The sequence below is a fragment of the Poecilia latipinna genome, unplaced genomic scaffold, assembly GCF_001443285.1.
Source record: "Poecilia latipinna isolate Pla-1442-1.1 unplaced genomic scaffold, P_latipinna-1.0 Scaffold2189, whole genome shotgun sequence".
NCBI classification, from domain to species: domain Eukaryota; kingdom Metazoa; phylum Chordata; class Actinopteri; order Cyprinodontiformes; family Poeciliidae; genus Poecilia; species Poecilia latipinna.
Window position 1 is genome coordinate 76,026 of NW_015114805.1, and position 11,971 is coordinate 87,996.

Genomic DNA, 11,971 nt, shown 5'->3' on the forward strand with positions numbered 1-11,971 from the left:
ACAACCACAAAAAACAGGTAGATGGGGCGTGATCCCTGAGGAGCTCCTCAGGTCTCTTAAGTCCACAGAAAACACATTTGGGGGGCGGGGGGAAGCGGTAGGGGGCGCTGTTTGTAAAGTTACACTGACAAAAATTAACAGGGTTATTTAGCCTGTTATATGAGAAAAAATGAGGTTCAGGTTTCAAAGTCATATTTTCACCACGTCATTCATTCATTCATTCATTTATAAATATCACAGTTTCAAACTAAACATTTAGCTAATATATTCACAAAGACAATATAGATTAGCTCATATGAATATATAAGCTAAATATTTATAATATTTGTAATTATTAGCATATAGCCAATATGGATTAGCTAATATGGAACTGTTAGGCAAATATTTAGGTCAGAGCTAAGTATTTAGCTGCCAACTAAATATTTAGTTTCAAACTCATATCCATATTATTTAGCTATGAATATGTTAGCTAAATATTGAGCTAACTGCTACCTACTAATTAGCTTGTTATTAAGCTTTATAAATATTTATCATAATAGCTAGTTAAGTATTTCGCTTGGAGTTAAATTCTTAGCCTCACACTAAATGTGTAGCTATAGAAGCTGGATTCTGCTACATGAATGACCAACAGTGAAAAAGTTAATTAAGTTGTAATAAAATCTTTTGAAGTGAACATAAACTGCTCTCTCTCTGCGTTTGTCCTTCAGAATCAAATACAATCAAGTCCAAAAATATTCATACCCCCAGCAGGTTCAGGTTGTTTTTCCCCAAACTGACCTGGTGTTTCTAATGACCGGAGGTCATCTGAAGGTCCTGGAGTTCTGCCTCTAATCTGCTCTGTGGAGGGCGGGAATCATTAGGGTGATGGAAAGGAGGCCTTCCAGTCTCAAAGCTCATTACCAAAGATAAAGGAAAGCTGCAGGGGTATGAATAGTTCTGGGCTTATCTGCAGCTTTAATCAGTTCCCAGAGTTACAGATAAAAAGCAGCAGCCGGACTCGGCTCGGCTGGGCAGGTGGAGCCGCTCTGCGCTTATCAGCACCGGCTCTTTGAGGTAAAGTAAATGTTGGCAGATGGTGATCATGGAGCTTTAAACACTCAAACATTGATTAAACCCATTTTGTTTCACTACGGCACTTTCCACCGCAAACTTTCCCCTTTTCCGACCTTTCAGAGTCAGACAAATGACGGAGAAAATATCCGATTAATCATTTATGGAAACAAACCTGCTCTGGTTGAGGGTGTAAACAAGGGTGTGGAGGAACCAAACCCTCATTACGAAACAGCAGAGTCAACAGGCTGGGAATAAACAAAAGGAAGTCTCCACATATTTACGATATCACACACTTCCCAGTCAGATTCCAGACTGTCACTGGATCACCTTCAGCGGCACTCGGCTGATTGTTGGCGTCGCGTCTAAGAAACGCTGATAAGATCGGCAGGGTGATGTGAAAACAAACTGGACGATAAAACGGCTTCCAGGGGAGGAAAACACCTGGAGAGTGCCGGGTTCGGGTCTGAACTAGAGCGCCGCAGCGGACCAGAGGAACGCCACTGGATTGTTTCTCCGTACAAAGCCAGAACAAGGAGCTGAGCCTCAATCACGCCGCTGGACTTCCCTTCCTCACACTGAGCCACAGAAGACCAATCACTTCCCCTGAGCCCAAAATACTCTGAGTGTTTGGTAACAGAGTCGCTTGGCGCTCCAGTTCAGACTCACTCAACAATTTCCCAAAGAAACTACGACTCGATTCAGAAGCGACAGTCTAATCCTGGGACCATTCATGGTTTACATCAGTGGTGTTCGAAGCTTTAACCCTGGAGACCAAAAACTAACCCTAACTTCAACATGTGTTTCAGGAGAAAGGTCGTTGGGACTAAATGGACCAAAGCCAATTGGCCTCTATGGGGCGTTTGGTCGCCTCCAGCCATTCCTTGTGGCTCTCCTACCTGACAGAGGCTCTCTGGGTTTGACCTCCTCCACCACTTCCTCCTGCACCGGCTGGTCCTCGGGGCCCTGGGACATTCGGTCAGTGATGGACTCCCTCTTCAGCTTCCCCAGGCCCACCATCTTCATGAAGGTCAGGCGCCGGCTGACGGAGTCGCAGTCGCTCTCCGAGCAGTTCAGCTCGCCGTTGGTGAAGGATTCCTTGCGGGAGGTCAGGGTGTCACGGTATTTTCCTGCAAATCTGGAAGAGATGGCAGCAAGTCGGGATCTGGTCTTTATTCATCACGATTTCAGTTTATGTCTGGAACCTCAACTCAACCACTCAACTCAGACTACAGCGTCTCTGGCTGTTGTGAGGTGAAGAAAGTCTTCCAGTTGGACATTAAAACATAAAAGACTTTTTACAAACTACTTTAACCTCTAAGGCCTGCATCCCTGAGGTCTTTAGAGAGATTTCAAATCAGAACTGAAACATCTTAAAGGAACAAGAAGAGTCCAACTGTCAGCCATTCAACCACTAGTGGTCGTAGGTTGAACATCTCTGCTGATGTACCATTCGTCTGTTATCCTTCTTGTTTGTTCCTTTTTATTATGAAAAGGCAAAACATATCAAATCTACTGCCAAGTTTTATCAAAGTAGCTTTAGTCAACAAAACCAAAGAGAAATCAATGCTTCTATGAATAGATGAAACATAAATGTTTCTGTCACTAGAGGATCTAAGTCATATATCCCTCGTTTCTGTCGTTTCTTATCCGGTGAAATCTATAGAAGGGTAAGCGGTCTCTTACCTGAGCAGACTGCCCTCTGAGCTCCTCCTGCCTCTCTTCTTCTTCTGTGAAGGCGACGGCGTTCCCTGCAGCGACCCTTGTGGGGACGGTGTGTCGCCATCTTTGCTCTTTCCCGACATCCTCAGGTTCTTCCCGAGCTTTCCGAGACTCTTCAGCGGCGACTTAAACTTGAACGAACCCTTCACTGACCCTCCACTGCCATTTCCCTTCTTGCCTTCGTTGGCCTCGTTCTCGTCCTCCTCATCCTCAAAAGGGTTGCGGTCCCTCGGCACGTCGCCGTCCAACAGCGAGCTTCCAGGCGACCAGTGGCTTTCATGGCCGCCATTGCCATGGATATTGTCATCATCGTGTTCGAAGGGGTTGTGGTGGGGAGTGATGTTGAGACTCATCCTGCGGAAAAACAAGGCGTTGTCTAGAACTGGACCACCGCCTTTCAGGTGCACAGGGAGGTTCTTGAGGATAGGCATGATGGAGCTGGGGGTGGGGGGACTGGGATGGGAACACCTGAGGACGGAAGAAGAGACATCGATTGATCAATCAACCAGTCAACCCTGGAGTCTCTAAACTCCCGATCTAAACCAAAATGAAATTAGATATGATCAACAATGTCGTGTTTTAAAACCAGATCAGGTAAAAATGTTCCAGCTACATGTGCACCAAGAAATCGGCTCGGATTTCCTTCATTTTGGGAGATCATCGATTGACTGACACTTCCCTGAGATACCGAGCGAATCCACCAACCTTATATATCTTAGCAAAGATCTGAAATTCAGCCTCCTCCAGTGGCTCACATTGGCCACCCTATTGGTACCAACTTGGCAAAGACAAATCAGAAGGTCAAACTTTTTAAAGTTCACCATTGGTTCATCCCTAGTTCCAAGGTCTTCAGCTTTATCACAATTTTTCATCATGATGCGTTCACTGGACCAGCTCCAGTCCATCTGGACACAAATCAACAAGTGGAGACATTCAAGGACTTTTCCAGACTAGAGTTAGACCGCATGTTTACTTCCTAATGTCTAGTAGGGTTCATCAACCTTAACCTCTGACCTTCACCAGAGTCCAGACTGGAAACAAGACTTCTTGTGGTTGTTTTGTTAGCTTATCCATAACTTTAAAAACAGGTAACTACTTTCTGGAAAGCCACAGATCTCTGAACAATAAACTGGTCCAATCTCTGTGCAGGAATGATCTACACTTTATTTTGTTTCCAGAATAACTTCCTGTCCTCTGGACATGGTGCCCTGAGGGATGATGGGATCTGATTCTGGTAGATTTATCCTTTCTGAGAGCTGTTCAGACAACATGGAGGACCAGACTGACGGCGTTGGGACAACATGTCTCCTCCTGCAATGTCTTCATTGGGTCATTGATTCATCATCATCATCATCATCACTTCAAATCCTCATTTGTTGTGTCGTAAACGGGTTTTAGTCTGACGGAAAGACCAAGAAGATCAGCAGAAACAGAAATCTCTACAAAAGTCAACTTGCTAATTTTAATGGAAACATCTTAACAAATCAGACTCTATGAGACACACCCTGACTGACGGTGTTCGTTTTATTGAGAAACTGAGTCCAGCAGGTAAATGTTTGATCAGAAACTAAACGTTAACGCCTGGCTTCAGGACCGCAGAGACACTTCCACCCTCCTGACTTTACTTTGCTTTTCCTGCAGACCTTCAGTCAAAAGGAGCATTTTGAAAATCTGCTCTGAGATTCTTACTCTGCCTTCCTGATTGGCTGAAACATCAAGTCTCCAGTTTTACGTTCTGCTACCAACAACTTCAATGACGTCCAGCTCAAACCCCTAAATATGGAGGACAGGTAATCACCATAAAGCATGGTGGAACGCCACACAGATCGTTGAATCAGTCATAAACCGTCATGATCTCACAGTCCAAATGCCGGCAGGACAAAGAGCCATAAAGTCTGCAAACATTAACAGACGTTGGGCGGCTGCAGAGACCATCTTAGTGACACCGCAGTGGTTCCTAGGAAACACATTAATGATTAAATCGGCCCTCAGGTGATGTGCGTTGCTGGTTTAAGCCCTTTCTGTCAACTTGAACATCCATCATGACCGATAAGGCTTTTACACCGACACTCAGAGATGAGGTGGATGGAGAAACTTTCAGCCTGATCAAAGCTCAAGCATCTTGTGCCAATCAGTCAGAGTCACTGAGCCAACAGCCAGAGCCAGGCTATTGGGACCAGCATAACGGGTCTGAATGGATCACAGCAGCTGATTGCATGCCGATGCAAAGTGTTTTCTAGATACTGAATCTCTGTAAAACTGTCATGAACCTTCTGGTGTGAAGGAAAATGTCTGAGAAGTGAGGATTGTTCACCAACTGGTTAAGTATCGCAGAACAGCAACAGTATTGCGGTATTCACTTTAAACCAAAACAGTTTAAGGAACACCAGTCTGAACCGTCCAAACGCCAAGCTTTAGTGTGAAAACTGAAAACTCTTTATGCAAGAGGCGAGAGACCTACTGATCTGTAGTTTAGCGCTATATTATTTATTTACATGCTAATGCACAGAAAACGTGTTGATGACTTCCATGGATGAGTTTTTATTTTAGCCTGCAAACTGCAGCAGGCGACGTTAATAATTACGTGTCTGAACTTCAACCTTCATTCAGCCGGACAAAAAAAAGTTTTGGCCATTTTCGAACTCTCATCTTGCAAATTTAAGACCAATACAGGTTTTCAATCTACTGTAAACAAAACTGCTTCAAAATAAGAGCACGAGCATCTAACTGTTTGAAGAACTGATACTGAGCTTTATTCCTCTGAAGGTTTGCAAAACAACCAAATTCTAGAGTTCAGAATTTATCTGGAAAAATTACTTTAGGGAAAGCTAAGTGTGCCAACTGATGAAGCGCGAAGCTAAAAATTAGCTCTGCTGCTAGCAGTTGTTAGCAGAAATGTGCCAACCACTGGGTATTTGTTTCACAATTAAGGAAATACTTAACTTTTAAACACATAACCATCAAATGACTGAGTAGGAGGATTCTGAAATGACTGTTTCAAAGAACCACAAACATCAGATGCTGAAACTTTTCTCATTGGAAAAACTTTTTTCTGCAAGTATTGGGTCATTAATCTGCTTAATTAATAATGGAGACCAGCGGCTGCAACTGGAGCGGCCAGCTAGCATGCAGGTTTGGATGCTAGCTGGTAGCGCTGCAGTCGGGTTGGCCCCAGATGAATGAGAGCGGGAGCAGCGGTGGTAAACACCCCTGGAGGTGGACTGGGAGCGGATGTTGTTCATGTTGCTGGTTTCCAGTCTCACCAGCTCAGGACGCGCGGCTGCAGCCAGAAATAGAAACCACTTCTAAGGCACCAAACAGACTTGTAAAGGAAAGTCACACACACACACACACACACAGAGATGCTGCTACAGAGTGAAGTGGGAAGTGATTCAGTGGCGGCCGCTTCCATAAATACCCAGCAGCCCCGGCGGCGCTCGCACAGCCTGTTTTCTTCCAGAGGGTCGCAGGGCATCGCGGAAGCTGCTGGACACAAACAATGGGGCGGAAAGGACAGCGATAGTGTGACGGACGGAGGCGAGGACTCCGGGGTCCCATGCTGCTCGCCGCAGGGCGGGGGCCGGGGCCCGGCTGGCACAATGCTCAGGGGCCCCTGGGCACGGCGGGGTCAAAGGACACCGGTTCCCCCCAACATCAGACAGCAGCTCAGGGCCGTAGCTTCATCACTTCAGGTTGTTTGTTTCTCTCTGAATAATTTCACATTTTTCTGTCGCCTGTTTGATGGTTTCTGTTGATTTTTTGGCTCCTAAACTTGCAAATATTTAACATTTATAACCCGAGCATCACATTCACTTTATTCAATTTAATAAAGTCATTGGTTCAGTGACATCAGTTCACTTTCTACTGACCCGCTAATAGAGAAGCACATGTTTGGATTATTGAAGCTAATGCTTTAGCATTAGTTTTAGCTAAATACCTCGTTGATTTAGCACGTTAGCATTAGCTTCCAATAAATCCCTTGTTTACAGGGGTGTCAAACTCCAGTCCTCTGCTGTCCTGCAGGTTTCAGATGTGCCACAGGGACAAAACTCTGGAATGAAACGGCTTCATTTCCTCCTCCTGGTGTAGATCAGATCTCCAGAGCCTGTTCAGGTGCTGCAGCAGAGGCTCATCTAAAAGCTGCAGGGCAGCGGCTCCCCAGGACTGGATTTACACCTGTGGTGTAGCGCTTTAGCATGGGCCTGCAGAGGTTTAGCACTAGCAGAGCTAATGTTTATGATTAGTGCTTCAGGGTTAGCAGGGCTAACATTTTAGTTAGCGGTGCCCATGACTGAGAATAAAATATAAAAACCCTGAAGAACCTGAACCAGAAGCTTCCAGACGCTAACGGTTTGATTTCACTCGTTCTATCAGCTTCTGATGTTCAGCTGATGAATCTTTGGAAATGATATCAGATAATCCCAGAATGACAACATTACTGTTAAAGCTGCCAGGATCTCCTGCAGTCAAACTCTTATCCTGACAAAGTCATGAAGATTTATTTATATTGTGCAACTCCATGAAATTCACAGAAAAATAAAACTCTGCGCTGATTCTTGGTCTCATCCTGCCAGCAGCAGCTCAGGATCCTGCGAACAGAACGTCGTGTTCAACAGGACGAGGTCACGACGTCTCGACCTTTTATGGTCACCAGACACAAACAGGAAACCAGGAAGGCGAGCAGATACCCAACCAGGCTCAGGCCTGACCTGCAGCCGCTTCATGACAAACGACTGCAGAGATAATCAGACGGCAGCAGGAAAACTGGAATAAAAATCATTTCATAAGCTGATCGACTACTTCCTGCTTCAGGCTCCCAGCTGCTGATTGGTCAGAACCGCATCACTTTCCAGCAAACAGCGGAAAAACAGATGACAGCAGTCAGATTTATTCCTGGATTCATCAGATAGCTTGCTAAAAAAGACTTGAACACAGCAGAACTGCCCGGTTCATCTGTGGACATCCTGGAGATTTAAAGTTTATTCATCTGAGGCCTGGCAGAAAAACCTCCAGGGGAAAACAAGGCGTCCAACTCAGGATGAATGAAGATATTCAATCTTGCATCCAACAGTCAAAACAGGCAGCATTTTTCTACTGACAGAAACCCGACAGAGCAGCTGCCAGACGGATCAACGTTTCTGGTTTTAAAGGTGAAGCTTCGGTTTGTTGTCTGCCTGGACAGACGCCTCGGCCCGCCACAGCTCAAACTCTCCTTGGTTTGATGAACTCAAAGCCAGAGAAGCTGAACTGAACCAACCGGTCTGCAACGTCTTTCCTGAAGCGATGGGAGACGAACTGGAACATTTTGGGTTTGTTGTTTCACAATCAGCCGTTGTTTCTCTGAGCTTTAATTTGACTCAAACCATCCTGTTTCTGTGGGAATCTGCTGATGGACGGTCAGTTTGACGTGGACGTTTCCCACGGCGCTGCAGGCCGGGTCAGTCAGCTGGTTCTGGAACACGAGCCCAGTCAGAACCTTTCACTCATCCTGCGGGTCAGAACCAGAACTCTCCTCTGCAGCTTCATCCCAGCAGCTGCTTCTCTGCAGAAACGCTGCTGAGTCAGAGCTTTGCTTTAATCAGACACAGATGCAGCCCAGTCGCTTACCGGGCCACGGGTTCTGAAAGCTCAGAACCGCCCTCATCCTTCATCCGCCTGCAGCCAGACTTACACAACCCGAACCAACGGAGCGTCTCTGGTTCATATCCGGCTGGAAGAAAACGCGGATGGAGCCGCCTGAATGCAGAAGCTCCTCAAAAACATGGCCGCTGGCACGGTCCGGTTCGCATCCGGTCCGGTGTGCAGCTAAAAAGGTGGAGACTCAAACCCAGCTGGCAGGCAGCAGGAGTTAAAATATTTCAATAAATAAAGTTGTAAACATAAAAATGTCAGAAGCTGATGGAGAATCTGGAGAACTTCAGAAAAACCCGATCAGCCGAATCCAAACTGTCCTTAAACATCAATCAACCAAATGGCTAAAGTGCAGCTAGGCGTCGCTAGCTAAAAAGTTAGCAATGCTAACCCTAAACACTAATCATAAACATTTGTTCTGCTAATGCTAAAGCGTTAAACACAACACCAACACTTAGCCGCAATATTCAGCACTCAGCTGGTTAGCATTGACTATTGCTAACCAGCTGAGTGCTGAAGCGCTACAACAACATGGTGCTAAAGCGCTAACTTCAATTCAAAACTCATCTGCTCCTGAGAGACTGCAGGAGCAACAATTCACTTATTCCATAATGACCTCAGATTAAATCTTGTGAATTTTTGTTCCTGTATTTTTGCTGTTTGAAATAATGGAGAAAAGACACAAACAGAAATGCTATAAACAGCCTTCAAGCACTTCAAAATAAGAGCATGAACTTCAACGCAGACATCGAACTTTATTCAAGTCAAAGTTTATAAAAGGTTAATCAATGCTTTAAAATTTATCTGGAAAAATTAATTTATGGGAAGATGAGTGGGCTGAACTTTTACAGAGTTAGCAAAAATGCTAAGTGAAATTTAGTTGAGCTAATAGCGAGTTAGCCCAACTGGTTCCAGGCGTTTGGATCATCACTGCTGTCCAGTAAACAATCCACAGAACTTCTCCCAGTTCCTTCTTAAACATAAATGAAGAGGCTGAATGAGGAAGATTTCTCTGGTTTATCAGCCAGACCAGAACCAGAACCAGAACCAGAAGTTCTTCAGTGGATCAACTCACAGCAAACAGTTCATGGCTGTTTGTTCTTATGAGAAATCAGAATAAAGACGATAAGAAACCCTTCCGCTCCAATCCAGGAACAGAACCACTGTCCAGAACCACCGTCCAGAACCAATGGCTCCAGAACCACAATCCAGAACCACAATCCAGAACCAGCGACTCCAGAACCACCGTCCAGAACCAATGGCTCCAGAGTTCAGATCAGCGGACGACGCCCAAATGAATCAGCCCAGTCTGACAGAGCAGCACCAAGACTTTGGAGCCTATAAAGGTTTTTATTGATCCTCCATCAGCTCCACTGGTTCCTGATCAGCAGCAGGACCAGATATTTACATACATTGTAAGAAATGACCATCTGACGTTAAATCAGAATAAACCTTCATGTCTGTTAGGATCAACAAAAGGAATGAGCTAAACCAACACGGATTTTAGCAGAAGCTAATGCTAATTTCAACCATTACTCCTCATTTGTTGTATACTTGCCATTTGTTAAATAAAATTACTTGGAATAAAAGAGAGAACGCGAGGAGAGGAAACAGACTTCAAAATAAGAGCATGAATACAAACGTCCTAACAGTCAGTAACAGAAAACTTCGACACAGACTTTGAACTTTATCCATTTGAAAGTTTGAGAAAAATGAATTAGCGGAAGCTAAGTGCGCTAAATGTTTTCAAACGGTAAATGAAGAATTAGTTCTGCTCAGCAGAAAGCTTCTGGTTAAAACCTGGCCCATTAAAAATGCCTCCAAAGTGACCAAAACAAAGTCTGATCCAGGCTTAGAGAAAACCAGTGGGCGGCGCTAGAAGGTTTCTGAGCAAGGTGGCCCAGAAACCCGACCCAGTTCTACCGGTTCCGTCTGGAGGAACGGGTCAGAGCTACTGACCGGTTCGATGAAAACGATGCAGGAAGTTTCATCTGATGGAGACAAAGGAGTTTTCATAGAGTATGTAAATATCTGGTTCCTCCTGTAAAAACGGTTTAAACCTGAACCATAAAAACCCAGAGCGTTTCAGATGTTGCATCACCGCAGAAAAACTGGAAAAACGTCTCGATGTCTTGAACCAACAAAGCCTCATTTTACTGCAGTTTTTTATCTTCACTGCTTCCTAAGAAGATCCAACAGCAGCTGAAGGCGCAGTGTGAGCAGCACAGGCTGCCCTGCTGCTGCAGGTCAGATGGAGTCACTCATGTTGTTGGTGTAACCATCAGACCATCCGATCTGCAGCTTTTAATCAGATGTTGACTCTAAACACATCCAGGTGTCATCAGATCTCCTGCTTGTTTTGTTCACCCTTATCTTAAGGCTCTAAATCTTGATTAAACTTTGTGCTTTGGTGTTCGAGTGAAGCGAATGATGAAGTCAAACCTGGAAACACATAAAACTACAAAAGGAATGAAGACATTTTGTTCCTCTAAGTCACTTTCACCCCGATAACATCCAGCTAATCTTTACAAGCCCTGGACAAAAAGGTTCCACCATGATGGTCTCCATCTTTAAACGAAAACAATCCAACCAGTGCCGGGCACTGCTAGCTGACATGTTAGCATCGCTAGCCCTAAAGCACTCATAAACATTAATTCTGCTAACGTTAAACCAACACGGTATGTAGCTAAAGCTAAAGCACCAATTTTTAACCATTATACCTCATTTATTAATTTGTTCTATACTTTCTAATTGCGAAATAAAATTTATTGTAAAGAGAGAAAATGAGGAGAGGAAATGGAACTGGTGTGTAAACAGACTTCAAAATAAGAGCATGAATCTAAACATACAACTACCTACCAAAACTTCAACTCAGATGTTGAACTTTATTCAACTGAACATTTACAAAACAGCAAATTAAATTAGCGATTTAAGAATTAATTTAGGGGAAGATTTGTTAGCAAAAGGGCTAAGCAAAAAATTTGTGAGGTTATTAGCACATTAGCCTCTGCTTAAACTGGTTCCAGATTTGTTGTTCACTTGTTAAATGAATCTCTGGTAGAATATCCTGAAATATCAACTAAGGAGAAGCAAAGAGCTTCTGGATAAAACACCACCTGCCCTCTAGCTAAATAAAAACCAGCAGGACAGTAGCCAGCAGCTAGCATCACTGCCTCAGTTAGCATCACAGCTCCAGTTAGTGTCACAGCTCCAGTTAGTGTCAGTGCCTCAGTTAGCATCACAGCTAGCATTGAGCATCACATCTTCAGTTAGCGTCACAGCTCTAGTTAAGAGTCCCAGCTCCAGTTGTCATCGCAGCTAGCATTGAGCATCACAGCTCCAGTTAGTGTCACAGCTCCAGTTAGTGTCAGTGCCTCAGTTAGCATCACAGCTAGCATTGAGCATCACATCTTCAGTTAGCGTCACAGCTCCAGTTAGAATCCCAGCTCCAGTTGTCATCGCAGCTAGCATTGAGCATCACAGCTCCAGTTAGCATCAAAGCTCCAGTTGTCATCGCAGCTAGCATTGAGCATCACAGCTCCAGTTAGCATCAAAGCTCCAGTTGTCA

At 44.6% G+C, this 11,971-nt stretch overlaps 1 protein-coding gene across 1 annotated transcript in view; it reads right to left on the reverse strand.

Annotated features, from left to right (window-relative positions):
- exoc3l2b (exocyst complex component 3-like 2b) overlaps nt 1-11,971 on the reverse strand; it is a 42,622-nt gene that overhangs the window by 23,681 nt on the left and 6,970 nt on the right. The window contains exons 2-3 of the mRNA XM_015017793.1: nt 2,737-3,240; nt 1,950-2,188 (exon numbers count right to left, since the gene is read on the reverse strand). Coding sequence (XP_014873279.1) covers nt 1,950-2,188; nt 2,737-3,203 — 706 coding nt within the window. The 5' untranslated portion in view covers nt 3,204-3,240. The remainder of the gene's footprint in view (nt 1-1,949; nt 2,189-2,736; nt 3,241-11,971) is intronic.